This window comes from Ciconia boyciana, chromosome 1 (assembly GCF_034638445.1).
Source record: "Ciconia boyciana chromosome 1, ASM3463844v1, whole genome shotgun sequence".
In the NCBI taxonomy this organism is placed as follows: domain Eukaryota; kingdom Metazoa; phylum Chordata; class Aves; order Ciconiiformes; family Ciconiidae; genus Ciconia; species Ciconia boyciana.
Genome location: NC_132934.1, coordinates 177,002,307 through 177,026,995, shown reverse-complemented (window position 1 = coordinate 177,026,995; position 24,689 = coordinate 177,002,307). Strand labels below are relative to the sequence as shown.

The window sequence follows — 24,689 nt, the reverse complement described above, 5'->3', positions numbered from 1 at the left end:
AAAGTTTCAACCAGTGATTGGGACTACCTAGTTTTTGTTAAATTGCTCTATGCTATTCAGAACAAAACAAAATTAATTTCCAAAATCAGCTTTTGGAACTATCATTTTAGGGTTTGATTGTGCTTATATGTCAGCAAGGAATAGTTCATAAGACTAACAATAAAATTTAATTTCACAAAGGTCTAGTTCAGACAAATAAAAGTTGGAAATCAAGTAATTGTTTTAAAGCTCTGGTTGTGGTTGAGCCTGAACAACTCAGTCAGGAATTGCTTCCACTCTTCACCTGAGTTGCCTAATCCATAGTCACAAAGGCCCCAAATGACTGCAGAACAACTCTGCAACCAGTGCTGAATATTCACGATACTGTACAGCTAACTGAAACTTTTGCAATACTTATATCCAAGATATTTAGCAGTCTTTCTTCCTTCTTAGTGCTTAGAGTCCTATTTTATTAGATGACTTAGGATTAATCCCTTTTTGGAGCTTTGTCTTTCTTGGTAACAGTTTAGAGTAAAATTTTCTATAGGGAAAAGTATAATGTATTTCTCTAAAAAGCCTGAAAACCTGGCACTACTGAGATCAGATATCAGTCCTGCAATTGCAAGGGGTACTTTTATGCGTCTTAACTATATTCAGCTCTATTACTTCAGTTACCAGGTACCACCTCTACTCTGGATGATTTGTTGAAAATACGTGTAAGTAGACTTTCATTTTCATGTGCAAGTACTTCCAGAATTCAGAGATAAAAGATAATCCAATGATTCTGAATTTAGCAAATTCAAGTTCTTCAAATTTTGCTTTGTTTGTTAATTTTCAAAAATTTCACATTGTTAATTTATAATATTATCTCAGTAACTTTACCTTACCTTACGTACTACTTCAACTGGCATCAAACACATAGCTCATTTTTTTCTATTTCTCTCAGATTACTGGTGTCTGTAGACTCCTTGTAGATGTCATATCTCTTAATAGCTTTTGAGTACCTACAGTACTTACAGTACAGTACCTTACAGTATTGTAAGACTTTTATTTTCAATGTTGTGCAATGAAAAAGAAAGCTTGAGAAATAAGCCTAATCATGATCACATAATAGTCATATCTTCATTTATTTTTGAGTTGGGAATATTCTATTAACTGAATTGCACCTCCTTGTGTATCCCATCAAACTTGTTGGGGTTTCTATTATAATTATTACTGTTTAGAGGGGAAGATCGACAAGGCAAAAAAAGCATCCAGTACTAAGTACTTTTATCTCCACTGATCACAGTGAAAGTTTTGCCTGTGGAGATGTTATAGATTTCTATTCCCCAATGGTCTATATTTCAGCTTATTCAGACATTGTGTGTAGATATGAATTTAGACCAAACTCAGTCTCCTCTGAGCTGGAAATTTATCTTTTCAGGGTTTGGTTACTTCTTTTTGTATTAAGATGCTTAGAGATTCCTAAACATTTGTGTGTGTGTGTATATATATGTATAAAATGGCTAGAAAATGCAGTAGAGATTTCAAAGTAGAAGACATTAGGAGAAATCATGACTGGATGGATCAAAAGCATTTATCTCAGTGCTACCATTACAAACCTTTGATAACTAATCAGAAAAGGCATTTTTAAATTCAGTTTGACAAGCCAACCTCAAAAGACCAGACTGCCTTTGATGTGAGGTAGTATGGCTTGTGAAAACAGTTGAATCATGCCTTTGCTGCATTTCTTAACAAGGTTTTGCCTTTCAAAATTCTTTCACTGTGAATATCAAAGGCCATATCCAGTCTTTTGCTTAGGCCCCTTTGTACCCTTTTCTGCCCTTTCAGTGTGCCTGAAAGAGCAACAGAGAATTACTCTGGCACAAAGGATATCTGCCTGGTAGAAGTGAGGGGAAGGTAATAATTTTCATCAGTGCTGGACTTCTGTATTGCTCAATCAGTCCATACCTGATCTAGGAATCAGACTAGAGGAGAGGAAAGGTATCTATCCATGCTGCCTTGGTTATGCCAATGACCTGTAGTTCACTGGCAGAAGTTGAAAAAACAATTTTCTGAATGGAAAGCATTAATGAATTCTTATTTTTGTGTGTAAATTTGGAATGGTATTTCATGTATTTGGTGCAGTAATGCAGTAGTGGTGTAAATTAAAAATACATACAGTTTGATCAAAAATAAAGTGAAGAAATTTAATTGCCTGCAATTAAAGAAACAGTAACTACTGAGAGAAAATACTGAGAGAAAAACACACTTTGCATGCATAATATCATTACGGAAAAGTTCTACTTCCTACACTAGAAAGTATAGTTTCCTAATATAAAGAACGTGTTTCAAGTAAATTTAATTCTAATCAAAGTTATATGGGCTACATTATCTCTGCAAGACCAGAGACTGAATGCGGATTCCACCAGTTAAAAATGTTCTTGACTGTATCAGGCTGTAAGATAGTTAAGCAAAATGGTCTTTGTAAATTAATCATTTACGACAGCGTGAGCTTAAGGCCCTTTATTTGCTCTCTTATTTATTAAAAAAAAATACAGTGACTCTGTCATTAAATAAGAAATTGTTATTGAATTCACAGAATTACTTTGTGCTAGACTGAGCTAATGTGTTTATGATATTCATCTTCTTTGTGAGTTTAATAATTTTGGACCATACAGCTGTTCCATTTTGTTCTGTCTCAGTATCTATTTATTGTATGATTTTGACTAAAATATTAAAAAATACCTACACCTTTTTGTAGTTTCTATAGTTAAGGAAGAATATTTTCAACATTTGTCCCTTTTTCCCTATAGCAGGAGGCAGAATAATTGCCTTTTTGAGAAAAGAGTTTGATCAAAAGCAGCAGTTAATAAACAGCACATTTATAAAACATTAGCAGTGTCAAAACTGTCATAAAAGAACCTGAAATAACTTCTACAATATTTAAATTAAAGTATACATTTATTTATAGATCAAAGTACATTTAGAGTAAAATATAGTAAGAAAAGAGACGATATAAAAAGTTTCTATGAAAAAATTCTAAGGCTGATATCTTGTGAGTTAGTCTTTGAAATATGTTTGTCATTCTTCCCATTGCAAAAGGGTTTTGTAAAATTAGTTACATTTATAAACTACGTAATAAGTAATTAATATCATCCTAAGTCAAATTTTGTTTTACTCTCTAGTTAGGTAGATCTGTTATGGAAACAGACATGTGAAAGCATGAATTTTTTGACGAGAAGCACAGCTGTATTTCAGTATCAGGCAAAATATTCATGCCATTCATAAAATATTGATTTAAAAGTATTTGTTTGTAGTCATTGAGAATATTGTGGGCAGAAAGCATGCAGTATGAAACGTATTTTTCCTGTTTATATGACTGTAATTACGTATGCCAAGTATAATATTTTTCTTAGTTCAAACGGATTAGTAAAAGAATAACTGAATCATCAATAAGGCACAAGAGCAAAGAAACCCTCAAGCAAAAACAGCCACGAAAAAAGCTGCTCTGATGGGAAATACAATTGTTTCAGTCATACTTTCTTATCTTGTTAGCTTGGCATGAAATTTTAAAGTGTTACTTCAGCTTTAAAAATCACAATTACAGCATATTAATACTTCATTTATTTAATAATACTGAGCTAGTTCCCTAGTTTTTACTGAAGTATGAAAATTATCAGTGCATTGCAATTATATGGATGACTTAAAAAAAAGTCTTAGATCATTTAGTCTGTGACCTTCACAATGAACAAGTCCTTCTCAATTCAATGAATACAACCAATAATGAAAGATTCAGCTGAAGTTGGTCTACCGAGTCAAAAGACATTTCATTTTACTCCAATATTAGTTATTAAGAAGTTAATCTAGTTTCAAATTAGAAAAATAGAAATATCAGTTAACAGTGGAGATGGCATAGTATTCTGTTCTGCTGAGTATAGTAGATATTTGATAGCTGCTGTAAGGGCTGTTGCCCATAAAGATATTTAGTTGAGTACCAAATTAGATATTTAGCTTTCTTTAATTTCAGGAAGCTTTAGACGTTTAAATATCCTTCCAGATTTACACATATGTGGAAATAAGAAAGTATGTTTATACACATGTATATACACACACAAATACATGTGTGTATATAATTGAAGTAAATGCCTACATTTGGTCAGCAGAATATCTCTAGACTTCTCCAACTGCACTGAAAAAGGGCTTCCTTCAGGTCCCAGCATATAGGCACTAAGTACTCTTTGAGACAGGCTGGATTCTCATACTTCATCTCCCACTAAAGATAATAATTAAAAGCCAGACTTTCAGAATAATCCAGAATGTGGGATGCTAATATCTTTTTCAGTTTTGACCATGAGAGAGAAGATAGTAATTGCCGAATGCTTTTTAAGAGTCTGTGCTTAATTGCGGAAGCTGCACAATTAAAAAATTGGCTGTGAATCTCTCTAGGCGTTATCCACAGTGCCTCCCGCTGTCTAGGTTGATACATATGTTACATTTAAAAGCTTACGTTAGATGGAGCGACCCAATTGCCTTTTCCTGTCAGGTATTAGGAATAAGTAAATTAACTGACCATGTCTGCTTGGTCAAGTACCCTTACATGCCCAAATTAATGCATACGATACTATGTTATGTTCATAATCTATGTAGAATTTGCTGTTCATTACAAAATTTACAGAAAAAAAGAACTATATAGTAAAGACAAAATATTTCTTATTACAAAAACCTAATGGCAGACCTTACAGCAAATGACAGTCACGCTAGCTGCATACCAGTCAACAGTCAGCTAGTCCAAAAATCTTGTTCGTGTGGTTGATGGATGAAGAGAAGTGCATGGTACAGCGTACACACTAAAGGATGTAGATGTGCAGTAAATATGCAAAACAGAAATGTGGCTTAAGCATCTGGGAGCCTGACCATAGCATATCAAGAGAAAACAGGCTCATCGAGTTCCCACCCTGCAATGTAGCCATGCCTTTAGCAACTGCCATGTTTCCTAACAAACACTTGGGTTCTAAAGAGCAATATATCCTAGCTGCATATGCGTCTCCCTTGGACTGTAGGAAAAAAAGTGGGTTTACTGTAAAGTTTCATGATTTTTCATTGTCCTCTTCTAAGAGTCACATATATTACCTAACTTGTATCTGTTCTAGCCCTTTTTAAGGCTAGCCTAGCCACATAAAAAGAAGTATGCCTGTGCAGAGACTCCTATTTTACAGACTGGATGTAAAATACCAAGTTAAATCTTGCTTGAAAAAGAGAGAATATGATGCATATTGAATTGAACTGCACATTCACTGAGCTGCATGGGACCCTCACATAGGAAATATGAATTTGTGTGCAAAAGTACAAAAGATCAGACCAGGGCACTGAATTAGTAATAAGCCTTAACGATTCTGCTAAGAAAGAATGCCACAGATAGTTTATTATATGATGCATGAAAGGCAAAGAAGCAGAACTCCTGGAGGAGGTTGTAATCAGCCACGCAATCAAGTTTTGTAGGTGGTTATATGAATGTAATACATTGCTAATTCTCTTGTGCCAACCATTGAACTGCTATTAAGGAATTTGTGGAATTATTAACCTATGCCTCTCCGAGGTCAGTACACAGTGAATATATTCCTGTGAATGACTAACTACAAGACGGTTTTGAGAACCTTTCTTGGGCACATACTAATTTGGTTTGAATTTTGCTATTTTATTGAAAATGAAGGTTCAGCAAACTAAATTTTCTGATGTTCACTTTGTAATAATGCATAATAGTCATAAGGGACACATAAAACTAAAGCAACTGCTATTTACCACAGGCACAATATTGATCTAAATAACACAAGTTTCATTCCAGCTTTGTTTCATTAAATGACCTGAAAAAAAATATTCCCCTCTACATATGGCAATGTCTGTATTGGCCAGCTCTCTGTTTTTCCCATTCAAAATGCAAAAGACAAAAGCTGGAAAAGTACTGCTAAGACAATAATCCAATTTATGGAAATCCATTACTAAGTGAATCCAACTTTCAGAATTGGTGGAACTGAATATAAATAAATAAAAAACATTTTTTTTTAAAGAAAGCCTCTCCACCTAACAAACAAAATCGAAAATGTAACAAATGAATTTGCATGGGTGTGAAGGGACAAAATAGTAAATAAGTATATACATATGCATTTTAAAAAAATCATTAGTATGCTCTATTTCTGTGAATGCTTAAGTAGAATTAATAGAATGTGGAAGCCATTCTAAATTCTACCTGCTACAATCAAGCAACAGACAAAATCTGACATTGCCGATTGATAATAAATAATTTCATAAAGGACACAACCACAAAACCACATTTTTATATTGGACTGTCTTTCACTAAAAAAATGAAAAGGGAATACATTCAAATATCAGTGACTAAGATAAACAGGAAAAAGGAAGAAAACATAATTGATGGAGAAAGGCTTTCCAAACAACTCCAGTGTTAAAGATGTTGGACTGGATTGAGAGGAGCTATGTTTAAGGGTTTGTTCCTGTAAAAGAAAATATCTCTGGGTCAGTTTAAGCATCTTGCCCTTAGTATTTGTATTGCATTTTCCTGCTTAAAAATAACACCAGTCATAATTTTGACGTCTTTCTTGAGATTATAAATTGTGACTCATGTCCTCAAGAGTGTTTTGAGCATTTGGTTACTTCCTTTTGTACCGAACTTATGAAACAAGAACCACAGATAAAGCTTTGGCACCAACCTCCTGAAATCTCAAATGTTTTAAAAATGTTCAAGTCAGCTTTTTTCAAACTGCTATGAAAAAAAGGTGAATCATGGCCAGAGCTGGTCATTTGCCCCAGGATAGACTTGCTGCTTGGGTACTTGAAGCCCACCACCATCCTTCATCTTTCATCTTTGCCCAATTTAAATGGATTCCTTACTGCTTTCTAATAATCCTTTCTTTTCCAAACTCCATTTAGACAACATTTGATAGGAAACCTGATCTCCTAACTCAACACAAAGATGTCCAGTATGTGGCAATTATTTCATGCTTAAGTGTGCAAAAATCAATATTGCAATTGTACTGGCTGTAAGTGCCCAGGTGCTGGCAGCGGGCAGCTGCAGGGGCGGCCTCTGTGAGGAGAGGCCGGGGCTGCCCCGTGCCAGACACAGCCGGTTTCAGCTGGCTCCAAAGGACCCACCCCAGGGCACGGCTGAGCCCCTCAGCCAAGGTGGTGATGCCTTGGGGAAAACGTATTTAAGAAAAGGCCAAAAATGCCACAGGGACAGAGTGAGGAGGGGAAAAAGAGAGTGAGAAACAGCAGTGGGAACACCGAAGTCAGAGAAGGAGGAGGAGGTGCTCCAATGTGCCAGAGCAGATATCTGCGCTGCAGCCTGTGGAGGACACCATGTTCGAACAGCAGGATATTTCCTGAAGGACTGCAGCCTATGGAGAGCCCATGATGGACAAGGGAAATGTGTGAGGAGGAAGGAGCAGCAGGTAGGAGCAGTTATGGACTGACCGCAACGCCCATTCCCCATCCCCCTGCACTGGTCAGGGATAGGGGTAGAGGAACCGGGAATGAAAGACATAAGTTGAGCCTGGGAAAGGGGGGAAGAAAGGTGGTGTTTTAAAATTTGTCTTTGTTTCTCACTACCTGGAATCTATATTTATTAGCAATAAATTACATTAATTTTCTCCAAGTCGAGTCTGTTTTGCCTGTGACAGTAATTGGTAAGTGATCTTGCTGTCTTTATCTCAACCCATGAGCAATCTCATCCTATTTTCTCCCCCATCTGATGAAGGAGAGTGAGTGAGCAGCTGGTTGGGCATTTGACTGTTAGCCAAGGCTAATCCACCATAGTAATGCATAAGTAACTCCCAATTCACAGCATCCCTTTTCTCCTTCCCTCAGTGTATGGTACCTAAACACAGATGGAGACTGTAAAAACAAATGTAATAGAAATATTAATACTAATACTAATGATAATAATAAAAAATACATTGCTGCTTCTCTGTTGAATCAGATACAAGTCAAATAGATACTGATGGGGAATAATATTCTCCTGCAGTATTTCTCATTGCTCTTTTATTTTTCTTCAGAGAAAAAAAATATTTATAAGACCTTTTTTTCTCAAATAAAATATTATTTGAAAAGACATTTAAAATAGTTCTATTTTAAAAAGTTAAGATTAGAGAATTCCTTGCTTTTCGTCACCTATCATAGATCAATAGTAGTGTGTGATATTTGATATAAACAACAGCAGCAGATGGAAATATCAAGTTCACCAAAGCACATCTTTGAGGATGTGGCAATCAATAAAGGGCAGAACTCCCTTCTCCTTGGTTCTACAAGATGTTACCATGTGAATGAACTGTTTCCCAGTGCATGCCAAAGTCATTATATTTAATGCTTAACTCAGTGTACTGCTGTGATGGTCTACCATTTAAAGTCAATCTGCAGATCATATTAACAGCTGAGTATTTTTTCCTTTTGTAGCACAGACTTATTGATATCTGTTAAAGAGAACAAAAGTAAAGGGCCAGTCTTTTTGCCATGAAAGCTATAGTTACGTAAAAAGAATGTTGATAATTTCCAAAATGGAAGTAAAAATTCAGGAATATTTTTTGTGATGTTATTTTTATGGCCATATAATAGGAAAATCTAGAAAATTTTCAGTTATGGTTGTGTCACACAATTATTTGGAATAACATAAACCTGTATGATACAGAGAGGCTCTTTTAGATATATATTCCAGAGAAAAGTATGTAAACTTAATTTCATTTTTAGTTACAGTTTCCCCATGAGAATAAAATTTGTTCTGAAATTAAATTACATGAAAAAAGTTAGTGGAAAGGTTCAGTATTCTTGGGGAATGTATGCTTCATATATTAGAGACTTGTTAACAGAAAGCTAATAATTAGCTACTGTAGTCTTGGAGGCAACTACATTTTAAGTTACTGAAAAGATTAGTATTTATTGGATGGAAACTGTCAACTAGGTTTGTTTTTTTTTTTTTTTCTTGATTTAAAAAATGAAGAAATTAATACACAATCTTGAAACAGTAAATGACAATTTTCAAAAGTTTCTGGAAACTTTTGGTTCCTTGGTGCTTCTAACTTACGCTGTAGAAGACTACTATGGCTTCAGAATTATCTCCTGTAAAATATAGAATACTAGTCTTACATAGTATATACTGCATACCAGTTACATGTTACTTATGTCAGCCCCCAAAGAACAATTCAAATAAATCATCCCAACTTTTGACCTCTCACGTTATCTGCATATAAAAAGCACCGTCCTTCCCTGATTTTTTTAAACTTCTAAGTTAGTGTAAGTCTCCATTTCACATTTAATGTTTTAACACCCACATCTGTTGCTGATGTGAGAGAGTTCATGCACTCTTCCAGTCTGTGCAACAGGGTTGTTAACAGTAACAAGACAGAAAAGACAATGTTGTTTCCAGATCAGGAGGAACTACTGGCCGTGTTTCATCCCATGAAACTCTATAGTCATGGCAAATCCTACAGTAGTTACCAAAGTATGTTAAAAATTGATAAAGGCATCAAGTAAAAAACAAACAAACAAACAAAAGATATACTAAGGCTAACACCCTCCACAATTCCATTACTGTTTAACTATAAGAAAGATATGAGGATGAGGGAGATGGAATCTCCAAAGCCTCAATACAGATCATTACTGCTACACAGCACCAACTGTTGATTTGGGAAAACAAAGGCATGTTACTGAAAAGGAAAATTCTTGGATTCCAGTCTTTGATGTTGCATGAAAACAGATAACATTACCCTTTTCTATGAACTGGTAAACACACATTTAGAACTCAATGAGAGTTTTGTGTACACCCTCTTGTTGCCTCCTGTTGTGGTTTAGCCCCAGCCGGCAATTAAGTACCACACAGCCGCTCGCTCACCCTCCCCGACATGGTGGGATGGGAGAGAGAATCAGAAGAGCAAAAGTAAGAAAACTCGTGGGTTGAGATAAGAACAGTTTAATAATTGGAACAAAATAATAGCAGTAATAATAACAATAAATTGTAATGAGAAGGAAAACAACAAGAGAGAGAGAGGAACAAAACCCAAGGGAGAAAAAAAAAACAGTGATACAACCGCTCACCACCTGCCAACCAACGCCCAGTCAGTCCCCGAGCAGCGACCACTACCCTCCATCCAACTCACCCCAGTTTATATACTGGGCATGACATCATATGGTATGGAATAGCCCTTTGGTCAGTTTGGATCAACTATCCTGGCTGTGCCCCCTCCCAGTTTCTTGTGCACCTGGCAGAGCAAGGGAAGCTGAAAAGTCCTTGACTAGCGCAAACACCACTTAGCAACAGCCAAAACATCAGCATGTTACCAATATTATTCTCATACTAAAATCCAAAACACAGTACTATACCAGCTACTAGGAAGAAAATGAACTCTATCCCAGCCGAAACCAGGACATCTCCCTATCATTTTTATTCTATCTCTGAATTTCCCATCTGAATTTTATCTATTTGTATCCACCTGTTCCTTTGCCAACTGTAATACTTCTGTTGCTTTCCTTTGGTATGACAAGCATTCATGATAATCATGGTACCCCCTATTCAAACTTTGCACTTTCAGTTAAACTTTCTTCAGTATGCATGACCAGAATTGAACACAGTAATCCAAATAGCATAAATATTTTCACAATGAATAAAACTTTATGGATTCTTCAGTTGCATTTCCTTTTTCACAGATTTCTTCTACTGGTTTTTCTGTACTAGCAAGGTACAGAGCTTTTTTTCCCTCTTCTACCACTTTCTGCCATGAGTTTTCTTCAAACACAAGACTTGTTCATTCACATATACACTACTAAATATCCCATTTGTGTTGCTTTTTAGGGTCATCCAAATACTTCTGTAGAATAGTCCAACATGTCCCATATGGTAATGTTCCCTTTAGTGTCACTTTGAATGATCTGATAATTTAACTAGCATGCTCCTGCTTTTACACTCCTTTACCCCAAGGCTGATCTTTAAAGATTCCAACAATAACTTTGTGATGTCCTAGTTGGCACATACAGTTCTTTTCTTCTTAAAATCCCTGTACTATTCATCCTTTTTCCGTCTTCAATAATTATTTCCTTTGTAACACCAGATAAACTGCTTTATTGAAATTCTGGTAGAATAAATCTACTGTGTGTATTTATCTAGAAAACCACCTATCGCTTTTATTATTTGTTCTAGCTGCACCTTAGGTTTAGGAAGTCTCTTAAGAAAAGGAATATTGTTTGTGTTCCAAATTGAAGGATAGCAACTACCATATCCTATTACTGTGGGAAATCTGAGGGTAACAAGCAGGTGACATTCGTGCTTAGAGACAAAGATGGGTGAAGCCCTCATGGGTGAAACAGCATTGTGACCGCAAAAAGTAATAATGCAACCTGGTTATACCAAAGAACCCTGTCAACCGGACTAAGTTTAAAAAAAAAAAAGTGCTCCAGATATTTATTTTTCCCAATTTCTGACATATTCAGCAAGATTTTATAACTTCAATAATTAAAAGTTTTTTCAGACTGGATTATGATGCACATGTTGACACAATCCTTTTCAGGTTTTAGGAAAGATTTTGATATAATATACCATTTTCAATTTAAATTTAAAAATGTATTATTTCAGTGAAATAACATTCATTTCTGTGTGCCCTCTTTTGCCAAATTCAGATAATATCGCTCTCAATTTGTTTGAGCAGCAAACTAATTGATAATTGACTTACACAGACTATAAAAGTGAGCTTCAAAAACATAGGTAAGCTTTAAAAGGTTCAATACATTAAGAACTAATAAGGAGTTACTTACAAATCAATCATCTCAGAGCCTAAGGAGATCACAATCTAAAAGTTTTTATTTTTTATTTCCACCTTAAGCTTAAAAAAAATACAATTTTCATCCAATTTTATGTTAAAATATACCATTGTTTTCTCCTTAAGATGACTTTAACTGGAAAATGAATGAAGCAGACCATAGCGGTATGGAAGATCACAAATGGAATAGTTTCCAGCATTAAAACACAAAAGAAGAGACTCTATTTTTTTCAAGTATTTAAGAAGCTCACATTTGAGATCTTTAGCAGACAGTTTCCCTTTAATGTGAAGTCCCCAAAGCAGTGTGGGAGACACACACACAGAGTAGTTTCTACCTCTCTCACTTCAATGAACCCTGCTGCATTTTATATATTTACTTATTTAATTCAGTGCAGAAGAAAAGAAACACAAGGAATAACCAGGAAAAGACTCCTCAGAACTTCCATACTAAAACAGTTTCTCCTTTGTTAAATGTTAAAGCCAACATCTTGTTTCTCACAGAGACATCAATTTCTAATATCCCCAGAATTTCTTAAAAAAAAAATAAAAATCCATAAATGTTTGCCTATTTCAAAGCAAAAAGCTCAGATGAGGAATGCAGCATACGTCAGTTGTGTGGAACAGCAGTGTAGTAAGAATAGCACCAGAGAGTTGAAAGGTTTGGTCCTTACATATTTTTTCAAGTTTCAGTTCTTGCTGTATGGGATTTTTTTTAAAGATGGTTATTCAGATTAAAAAAAAAAAAAAACAACCAAAACCAAAAAAATCAGTAGTATATTTGCTATTTTTTTCAGTGAGACCACTGCTTTTCAGTTTTCAGTGGTGTCCATTCCACCTTTCCGAGACAGATATCTCTTCATTTAAAAGTGTTCTATATAACTCATGCAAAATCCAGTTGAGCATTTATTAACTGAGAAGCATTAAATACATGCTCAGCTGTGCAAAAGAAACATACCTGGAATATATATACATAATTGTATGCAGCTCTTCATAATTGTAAATCTATATTTGCAGGGTTATTTATCTAGATCTTGTCTCTCCTAGTTTGCTGCATGGCTCATACGCTATTGAAACAAGATTCTTTTAGAGTAACAGGGTTATTAAAGCAGCTTTGTCCATTTGATCTAGTCTGGAAAATTTCAATGCCACTGTGACTTAGTAAGAAAAAGCAATGACAATTAAGCTTCAGTGGTTTGCAGATGATTTCACAACATAACACTAACTCTCGATGTCATGGATGAGAAATAGATCATCTGAATATATGATACCATGATTTAAATAATATAATATAAATAATGAATGCATCCAATAAAGCCTATTTAATCCACAGTTACTCTGCAAATAGGACACAACTGTAATATGACAAATTCATAAAATTAGTTAACACTTTTAAAGCCTGCATTTTTAATTAATTTGAGATATAATTTTTAAAAAATATATCTGCATATTGTCATAATTATGGGATTATGGGTACTCTGTCAGGCCTCCTGCTGCTGCTACGGAAAGGTACACTATCTCCTATAGGTCTTGTAACATAGTTATTTGTGGGCTAAATTAAGCTCCTTGTTTGACTTTTATATTCAGTGACTCTTACAGTCAGTGCAAAGAGTCTGACAATCCCAGAAATCAATTCAGCCTACTTATCTCAAGCCTGTATCTTAGGTGTGATAAGCACAACCTAATAAAAAGGATTTTTGAGAGTTTATCCAACTGTATAATCAAAACTGAATGATTTGCAACTGGAAGAAATGGGTGGGGAAAATTTAGTGGGTTGCTGAATTATGCAATAGCATAATTTACCATGAAACCCAACAGCCTTAATATGTCTTTTTTTTCTCTGTATACGTTTTATCCTAACTTTTATTAACCATTTTTGCATGTCCTCAACGTTTACTCTCTCATTCCATCCCACATCTGCAGCTGTTTCTCATCCTTTCTTCCTTGCAGTTCAGTAGCAATAAAGTACGAGGAAAATAATATTCCAGAAATTTGCCTTACTCCATTGCTTCCACCATTCCCAAGGGATTCTTTACTGACTGCTCTTTATTTATGTTCAGTTGTCTACAGTGGGATTCATCTTCCCCACTTAAGATATCAAAAACATAGAAGTCAGAATCTGAGACAGAGTCCTCAGGTTTCATATATAGTTAGTAGAGAAAAACGGGCACTTACAGAGCACAATTCATGCTGTCCTAACATAAATGTCTAAAATAAGTGAGACAAATGATATCCTAAAAGTACATAGCTCTTCCATTGACCATAAAGTGAGCTTAGGATGATTGGCTCAGTTATAGATGTCTATACAAAGATATCTGAAGTTAGCTGTGATTAATTCCTCCCCCACCTCTAAATTATTACAGTTCACACCGTATTCTTTTTAGCCACATAGCTAAAAGCAAGTACTTTAAGTGATAAGCAACAAGTAATACACAATATCATGTTACTGTAAAATGAGTTTTAACAAGTGCCACTTTAAAATTTTAAAAAGTGAAAGTTATAAAAGAGAAACTTAGAATCTGAACACAATTAGAATTACAGGTTTAATGTAGTCTGACTGGTTTGACAATAATCAAATTTCTGTTTACTTCCTGTGTGAATGTAGTTGCCTTCAGACAAAGAAGGTTTCATGGGTCAATGTTTGGCTGAAGCAAGGTACAAAATGCATATACGACAAATCTTATCACTGGGTACATGACCATCTTAGATGGATAAACTCAGCTGATTAACTAGAACTGACATATACAACATATAAAAGTCAGATGAGTCAACTGAAAATTTCTCCTGAATTGTTTTATACCATACACGCTGAAATTTCAGGTCTATGTTCTTAAGCATTTGATATAAATATTAAACAAAAATAATATAGAAAAAATATATAAATTACTTATTTCAAATAAATGTAAGAGCTATGAGATAGAGGATGGTGTGCACAACTGTGTCTACATTTATTTTAAAAGGCACACATTATAATATGTTAGAAGTTATTTACTACAGTGTGTCACAGTTATTCATCCCTCTAAGAAATGTGTTTCAACCATATAAGAATACCCTACTCACTTGCCATTTAATGCTGCTACTCCAACAGTGCTTCTGGCAATTGACATACTTGCCACAAATGTCCATTGCTGACTTTGAGGGTCCCATCTCTCAACTGTATTCAAATAACTCCAGCCATCATGTCCTCCCACTGCATAAATAGGCCCTTCAAGCACCGTAACTCCTAAAATGGAGGAGAGAGTGAGAGAAGATAAAAGTATGCTTTATCAATAGTAAAAAAAAAAAAAGTTTTCCAAAACACCTAACAAATGAATTTGCATATTCAAAATCAAAATGGAAACACCAATTTGAGATTTGATTAATTAAGGATTAGCAAAAAAAAAAAAAGGAATAAAATTAATGCCACTTCACATGGCTTTATGAAAAATTGATCTTGTCAAAAAAACCTAACTTCATTCCTTGAGAAGACCGTTTGCTTCATAGAATAACCTGTCAATGATGTGACAGTCTTAGATTTCTGTATGCTGTTTAACTTAGTATCTCCTAACATTCTGATCATGAATTAGCTCTTTAGAATATCAGTAAGGCACATGATAAATAAATTATGGACTGGATACCTGATAGATCTCAAATTATTGTCAACCTAAGGGGGATTTGATTGAATGGAATTGCTTCTACCAGGGTTCCACAGGGAAGGGAAAGAATTCTGATGTTTTCAGCATTTTTGTCAATTATGTAGAAGAAAATATACAATTTTTCACTAGCAGGAAGCTTGGTGGACTGGCACGGAATCAGAAAACATATTCAAAGGCTCAAGCAAGTAACTTACAGTGAGAAGCTGCTTCATCAATTTACTTCATCAAAAAAAAAGAAATCACAAGAGAACATGTACCTTCACAGGAATGTTGGATATATAAGGATTTTTTTTATCTAGTGAAGAAAAGTAAAACAAAATGTAAAGCATGGAAGTTGAAGTAGGAAAAATTTAAATAAGGAACAAATTTTTAACTATGAGGGGTTTTAATCATCCATTCAAAGGAACTGATGAATTCTCTGTCTCACAGTATCTTCAGTTAAGCTTAGAAGGCTCTGGAAGATAAGTTATAGCTAAGCACCATTTGTTACAATACAGTGAGCTCAGTAAATCCATTCTATGAATCCATGATCCCAAATGAGCATCGTTCTGAAAATCTCAGCCTAAATCCAATCCTAAGTCAGTGTCCTTTTTTTCCACTCCATTTCACATGATTTGAGCTCATCAAAAAGTCAGAAAACAGTGGATCATTAAAGTTTCAGAGAATGGGCTTATTTTTTTCTTGTAGAAAAGTCTATCTTTCATTTAAAACAATGTAAAGTTTCCACTTGCTGTGTAGAACTGTGTTTTGTTCTATTTCAGAAAAGCAATTTATTCAAAGCTTAATTTGACATTAAAAACTATATTTATCAATGAGTTTGAACAACTCTCATCTCACTGTTCACAGAAAGTGTTCCTGCACTTTGGATGTTGGTTTTGGTTTTGTTTTGGTTTTTTTGTTTTTGTTTTTTTTTAAACTTAAAAAAATAATTTAAAAACCCTACTAACTCTTGCTGAAATTTTCCTTCTTATAAAGTTTGAGCCTTGTCTTTTTCTGTATAACTTTCTGTGAACTAATTCTCCAATTTCTTCTGGTATTAATAGTCTTGCTTATAAATGCTTTTTATTCAATCACATATTTCAGCTATAATTTTTCCAGAATATTAAAGTGGATATTAAATTGAACTCATGATTCGTACGGCTCAATATCTTATCTCAGAACGCAACCAGTATCAAACATGTGGGAAGATGTGTCAGTGTTCGCATAGAAAATCAGGAGATAATATGCTGTAGTTGTGGAGGCTTTTTATTTTGGTTTGTTTGCTTGTTTGTTTGTTTGTTTTTACCCTAATATCTAATAGCTATAAACGTTCTTAAATCCTGAACAAACAGGTTTACATTGTCAAAAAAGTATTTACTATAATTTGTTATTAAAACCACTGTACTCTTTAACTTTTCATGCATATAATCTTCACTTAATGCAAAGTTAAATAGAAAATCAAATTTTTGTTGGGATAAAAAATTAATCATATTCAAAGAAAGTTTAGGTGTGTGAATGTTTCTATATACATACATGCATATATAATCAGTGTCTAGATAAACACACAAATCCTCTCTCACCTTCGTACATAAGCAGAGTTGTATTATTATGCAGTGAATTTCACAGTGAAACTATGATGCATGTCAAAACACCTCATCAGTTTTGAAATTTCTACCTTTTACTTCCTCGAATAACTTATTTGCTCTTTCATTAGGACATAAAGAGTTGTCATCAATTTACTCTTTTTAGCTCATTCACTATTTCATACTTTCTGTCATGTCCTTTCATATTTGAGTTTTATTCTTGTCTTTTTTCCTTCTGGAAATTAAACCATCCCAATTATTTAAGTCACTTTTTGCAGAAAATTTGCTTTCCTCTTAATCAAAATGCTGTTCTTCCCGCATTTTCATGGATATTTAGCCTTTTTTTTTAATTGACAATGAAAACTGATAAGCTCATTGCATTAATGTAATGGATTTTCTCTCTGCATTTCCTGTCGTACTCTTTAACCAGGCTTTATACAGAAAATAGTCTTCACTGACTTCTCTATAATGAGAACTTTACCAGGCTTATACAATGCACGTAGAACCCTGTGAGATGCACAATTCCTTCAGATTTTTTTCCCCAATGTCTTTTACTTTGCATTTACCACTTGCTGTTGTGTTGTGAATTCAACTGGATTTTAAAGTTCATCAGTGTTCTCTGAACTTGTCTGACCTTACTGAATAACTTCTACATACTCTGCTATCATGATGTTCAATTCCATTTCCATGTAAATTAATCTCACACTGACACAGGGAAATGTTGCAGTTAGAAAACTGCCAAAATAAAAATGTTGGTTTGGTGTGAGATTCATGTCACGCTCCTCTGCCAAAAGGTGTGAATATAGTTACAGCTACACCAATGAAGAAATCTGGACGTTCATTTTGCTTGGAGAACTTTAAGGGATTCGATACAAGATTGCCTGTTTAGTTTGCCAGTTTGCATTGCTTATATAATAGAAAAATGTAATGGCAAAGCTATAGGAAAATTATTCTTTCCATACAGGACAAAGACAGAAGGGCTTCTGTACAAAAGTAATCTGCCATGCTGCTGACTATAGCACATACTAACTTGCTATGGGTTTACACATTTAAAGTTTCTTCTTCACAGAATACCAAATGCATTGACATCCTTACATTTGCTCCTTAAGAGCTGGTTCAGTTCTGGCTCACTATGTTTTAAAATACTTGACAAATACATTCTGCAATATTTAATTTCTTTCTGTTTTGGTATAGTTATGGCTGTATATGTGAGGGCAAATCATCATTTTGGACTATGTAAATTCAATATATTAATGTTCAAAGTCCAGTTCTCTAATAAGTAAATAAAAAAAACAAACAAGGTGCTGCATTCCATTAAGGTAGTATTATGTCTATGTTAAGTATTTTGTCTCCTTTTTTTAAAATTTTGCTTTGATATTTGTAGATATCTGAGAAGCATAAATGCAAAGTGGAACAGATTGACAAGCCTGTAGTCACAGCTGGTAGTGAGTTCCTCTAACGGTACCCCCATGAAAACTAATGGAAGCAGATATTATATATGTCAATAATGTAAATAGTATGGAGGAACTTCAGAAAGAATTACAAAAGAACCATTAAAAATCTGGAAAACCTGCTGGAAATTCCGTAAAAGATGTAGGGTTTATCAAGATATTTTTTTCCAAGAGGTAATCAAATCATAGCATATAAGTACCTGCATAAAGAAAAGATTGTATGATTAAGAGTCTAACTGTTAGAGGAATAATAAGATCTAATGACTGGAATTAGTAACCTGTTAAATTAAGCCTAAGAATAATATTCCATATTTTAACCAATGATGCTAATGATTTATTGGAATTACGAATTTAGGAATGTCCTAGTTTCTGTGTTGCTTGAAGTTTCATATCTACACTGATACATTTTTAGACAGGCATGCTCAAACTCCTTGAGATGGCATGTCCTCAAGGCAGAAATTCTGTGTTCCTCTTGCAGAAAGTCAGTCTACATGATCACAGCAGTAACATCAGGCCATAAAATCCATGAGTCTATAAAAATTTGGTAAATTTGGGCATGGATATAACAGTCCCTTTGACTTTGGTATAGACTCTGTCTCTCTCAGTATTTGTTCTCGACGGAATCTGTCTTCTCTTCCAAAGTTAATAACTCTGAAGGCTTGGCTAGACAAACCTGTCAAATTGGTAATTGCAGGAGTTCTACTGATGACAGGTTGAAATGACAGAAATGTAAGATTTAGCACATGATTTAACATACCATGACAGAGAGTGAGATGCTTTGTGGGACAGACATCTGTGGGACAAGCAGCTAGCCTCTATAGTGAATCTAATTGCATAATATGTTTTTTCTTTCTTCTTGTTTAACAGTCAATCTATTGTTTCTCTTCTACTTTTCATTCATGCACTCTCCTCCCACTCCAGATAAGTCTCCTTATCTTCCATCCATTCTTCATCTATTGCTTAACAGAGATTGCATAGCAGAGATATTATGGTGTAGGGGCAACAGAAAGTCACCTACTGAAAATTCACCACTCTATTATGATATATCAGAGACCTTTTGGTGATTTGGTCTTCAAATAGCACTGTCAAGTAAGAGCAAACTGGTTGAATACTCATTCTTGGTTTCCTAATCATACCTCTTTCCAGAGAGCCATGGCAAACCAAATAGTTTCCTCTGCAGAAAAACCTGGATGCTCTTGTGAGAATAGTTTGCTCCAGAAACAGTTCTCTATTACATATGGATAGGACTATGTCAGATTTGCTCTATCAGTCCTCCAAAGATGATTCTGGTAGGCTCAGTGTTCTCATTGCCAATATAACTTCACATCACTCACCAGAACTTACAGAAGCTATCTTCAATAGTACATCATTAAACACTTTTCTACAACTCTGTGACATTTTCCTCATATTATTTCAAGTTATTTGGGATGAAAAAAAGCCATTTAAAAATTCATCCAAAACTGGATGAACTCAAAATAATAGAATAATATGAAGTTTACTAATACAAAGCACAAGACTAACACCAGATTAATAATAAAATTAATTTGCTGGACTCTGCTCGCAGTGGAGAGCCTCACTTACCAGTCTGGGAAGAGTGCTCTTCCTTTTTCTTGCTTCCATAGCTCTGTATTGTTTGAAATTAAAAATATTCAAGGAGTGGGACCTGGCACTCAGTTACCACAACTATCAAGGCCCTATCTTTCTTCTCACTTTTCCTCTATTCCATTATTCCTCTATTAATTTGTATTAATACAACATATAATAAGAATAGCTCCTGCAGAAGGATCTGAGGAGTTCTAACCCAGAGCTTGACAGCTACCTTGAAAGGCAAGAGATCACATTTTCAGTGTAGTCCTTTACTGACTAGGTCGATCTTTGGACCCTAGATATCCCACTGTCCAGGTAATGGACTTAATTACTAATACAGGAAAACTTAGTGACTCATAGAGGCAGCTCTAATGCTTAAAAAAAAAAAAAAATTGCACTTAAATCCCAGACAACCTTATGTGAGTCAAATAAATAAATAAATAAATATGCACCTTGCAATACTGTAAGTACACTTGATTAGACTTTACAACATTTTGGGAGTAGCCAAAATAATGTTTTCAATAAATTTTCCATTAATTTTTAAGTTGCTTTTTTGTGAATGTTTCCTTTTGACCATGCAAACTGTGAATAATGACTCTCAAAATATTTCCTTCTCAGGTCATTGCTACTGCAGAGCTGTTGCAGAGTTTGCTCAATGTATACAGATTTTGGTTATTAATGGGATAGGCATATACAGGTATAATTAGAACTTATGAAAGTAGAGTTGTGTGTTCAAGAAAAGTGTTACTTCCCTAATAGATGCCTTCATTCCTTTAAACAACCAATAATTTGCTTTATGAAGCATGTATAAAATACATGGCTTCAACCACAGTAATAATAATTTTATGAAATAACTTGTTTTAATCAAATCAAATTGATAAAGGCTGTTACTTCTGTGATACAATGCCAATAAAAAGCTTTAATTCTCTCTCACAATTAAACTGATATTCAATATTTGTTAATAACAATACACAATGATGTATATATAGTTTTAGAGGTGGAAAAAAGCCCACTTCATATGTATTTGAGACATCTATGTCTGTGTGACAGAAAAGGCAGCCAGAGAAAACAAGCCCAAAGCAAATACCCAAGGCAAATATAAGCAGACAAATTCCCATCAATCAGCAACTTGTTTTTATAGAAATGTTGGGGTTTTTTCCTCTTCTTTTTCTAGGTACTCATACTATATAGTTTTGTTTTGTTTTGTTTTGTTTTTTACAATTATTAAAACATTATGTATGAAAACATTAATCACAGTATTGAAAAGTGGAAACATGGAAGGCTAGATTTACAAAATATAAAAATTTGTATTCTTTGTAAGTCATGCTATGAAGCATCGTTAATTTCTTCAACTACTTTTTACCTTTAGAGGACTATATACTGTCTTATAGGACACAACAGTCTCCTTGACTTTCACCCTTTCTTATTGTGAAGTTGATGATGCTGATTCTGTTTTGCTGATGATTTCTCCTAAAAGGAAGAATCCCCAGAAAGAGACCAGCTATGACATTCACCATCTTGCCTGGCACGATAGTGATAGGAAGTAGGAGAAGTACTGGCTGTAATCCCTTAATACATTCAGCTTTCTAGTTAAGAAAGTAAAACATCTCCACTTTAGGCAGTTACATTTTGAAAGACTGGATTGACCAGACCAGTTTTTCTCTCTCCTATATGCAGCAGCAACTTGTTTACTATCAAGCACTTTCAGCTTACTTTTCAATACAAATATCATATGGGAATACTAAGATGATACAAATTTAGTCTTAAAAAGAAAGAGTGTGCTGAAAATGAAAAGACTATTAAAGGCTGCTGAAAGAAATCTGTATTTTCTCTCTAAATCTCTCTGCCTGATCTGTTACCACCATCAGCCTCTCCACTCCTTTTATTTCACCTCTCTTCTATCATCTTTCTCTCATCCATATCATCTAAGGGATTTTTCTACACATTTTTTGGATAATGACACATTACTTGACAAGATCCAAAATTCATTCTGGGAGGATGAACATGTAGTACTGAAAAAATCAACATCTAACCTTTGCTTCAGTTGATGAATCAGTTTTCATTTAAAATGATTAAATGAGATGACAAGCCCTTCAAATTTTACAAAGTCAGCTACACAGATTTAGTGAGACATATTTTTTTGGTTTTGTGTTTAACACTTTACAGTAAGTACACCAAAATGTGAATTATAAATAAATACATTTTAAAAATTGCTAAATAAGATGAGCCTTTTTAATCTAAGTATAGAACTGCTTAAATAAAACCATAACAGTGAAATGAAGCGATGCAGAAATTAAAATCCTGATATTACTGATGACATTTATTTAAGAAAACAAATTGGTTCATTGCAAAATCAGCAACCGACTGTAGATTCAATAGTATACTTAGAAATTGAATAGTTATTTAAGCACAACTGATAAGCATGAGTTACAACCACTAAGGATTTATAAAATGTGTTAACCAATTGTCTTCATCAAGCAATGGCTGAAGTTATTTAAATACAGTGCTAAAACTGACAAAAAAATTAATAACTTGGCAATGTACCTTGCGTTATTGTCATCTGATCCTGCATCAGGCTTTAAAGAAAACTGATTGAAACCTGAAAAACAAGGTGTTCAATGGGCTGTAATTCTGTTCCCATTGTCCTACTGTAGTTTCAGAATCCCAGAATCACTTAGAGTAGATCTGTCACAGAGTGGCTGAGGTTGGCAGGCATCTCTGGAGATTGTCTAACCAACCCCACTGCTCAAAGCAGGGTCACCTAGAGTCAGTTGCCCAGGACCATGTCCAGATGGCTTATAAATAACTCCCAGGATAAAGACTGCACAGCCTCTCTAGGAAATCTGTGCCACTGTACCAACCTCACAGTAAAAAAGTTGGTTTTCTTTACATTTAGATGGTATTTTCTGTATTTCAGGCTGTATTTCCCTTGATACCACTGAGGACACCATGGCTCCATTTTCTTTACTCCCTCCCATTAGGTATTTACACACATTGAGTCCCCTGAGACTTCTCTACTCCAGGCTAAACAGTCCCAGCTCTCTAAGACTCTCCTCATGTGTGAGATACTCCAGGCCCTTAATCTTTTTTGTGGCCCTCCACTGGACTCACTCCAGTAAGTCAATGTCTCTCTTGTACTGGAGAGCCCAGAACTGGATGCGGTACTCCAGGTGTGTTTCACCAGGGCTGAGTAGCAGGGAAGATCATCTCCCTCATCCTGCTGGCAACACTCTTCCTAATACAACACAGGATACTGTTGTCCGCCTTTGCTGCAAGCACACATTACTGGCTCTTGTCCAACTTATTGTCCACCAGGACCCCCAGGACCTTTTCTACAGACTGCTTTCCTGTTAATCAGTCCCCAGCCTGTACTGGTGCATGGGGTTATTCCTCCCCACTTGCAGGACATGCCATTTGCCTTTGTTGAGCCTCATGAGATTTCCATCAGCTCATTTTCCAGCCTGTTGAGGTTTCTCTGATGGCAACATAACCATCAACCACTCCTCACTGTTTTTGTCATCTGCCAACTTGCTGAGAGTGCATTCTGTCCCATCATTCAGGTCATTAATGAAATTAATCATTAATGATGAACACATTTGCCCCTGGGAAACATCACTAGTGGCTTCCAGCTGGACTTTGTGCTTCTGATTACAACCCTCTGACCTTGGCAGTTCAGTTAGTCAGGTTGGTCAGGAATGATTTCTTTTTCATAAATTAATGCTGACTATTCCCAGTCAACTTCTTGTCCTTAATATGGACTGAAACTGGTTCCAGTATTATTTGCTCCATCACCTTCTCAGGGATCATGGTGAGGCTAACTGGCCTGTATCCTCCCAGACCCATCTTCTTGCCCTTATTGAAGATACAAGTGGCATTTTGCTTTCTTCCAGTCCTCAGGAACCTCTCCTGATCACCATGACCTTTCAAAGATAAATTGAGAGCCTCACAATGACATCAGCCAACTCCCTCAGCATTTGTGAGTGCATGCTGTCAGGTTCCATGGACTCGTACATGTCGAGCTTGCTTAAATGTTCCTTAACTTGATCCTCCCCCACTGAGGGTAAGTCTTCCTTGTGCCAGACTTCCCCCCCCTTGTTTCAGGGACCTGGGACTCCTGAAGCCAGTCTTAAAGACTGAGGCAAAGGAGGCACTGAGTAGCTCAGCCTTTTTTGTGGTCTTTCTCACTAAGTCCCCTGCCCCAGTCACAGCAAGCCCACATTTTCCCTAGTCTTCCTTTTGCTGTTGAAAGACCTGAGGAAGCCTTTCTTGTTGCCCTTCAAGTCACTCATCAGATTCAACTCAAAATGAGTTTTGGCTTTCCTAACCAAGTCCTACAAGCTCAGACATTGCCTCTGTATTTCTCCTGGGTCATTTTTCCACCTTTTACATGCTTTCTCTTTGATTTTAATCAGGAGCTTGCAATCCATCCATGTAGGCCTCCTAATGCCTTTGCTTGATCTCCTGCACATCAAAATGGAAATTTTTTGAGCTTAAAGGAGTTGATCCTTGAAAAATCTATCAGCTTTCCTGCGCTCCTCTTTTCTCCAGGGCCATATTCCCTGGAGCCACTATTGCAGAGCACACATAGCCTGCCCTCAGTAGAGTTTCTGGCCCCCTTTTGTGGAAGCTGCTGCACAAACTGTTGCATTTGTTGGCTGCCTCTATTACCTGTGCTCAGACCCA

The 24,689-nt window shown here is 35.4% G+C and overlaps 1 protein-coding gene across 2 annotated transcripts in view; it reads right to left on the bottom strand.

Moving 5' to 3' along the window:
• Positions 1–24,689, bottom strand: part of KLHL1 (kelch like family member 1) — a 249,394-nt gene that overhangs the window by 9,182 nt on the left and 215,523 nt on the right. For both annotated transcript variants that reach the window (XM_072854161.1, XM_072854170.1), the window contains one exon: positions 14,832–14,994. In XM_072854161.1, the coding sequence (XP_072710262.1) occupies positions 14,832–14,994 (163 nt within the window). The remainder of the gene's footprint in view (positions 1–14,831; positions 14,995–24,689) is intronic.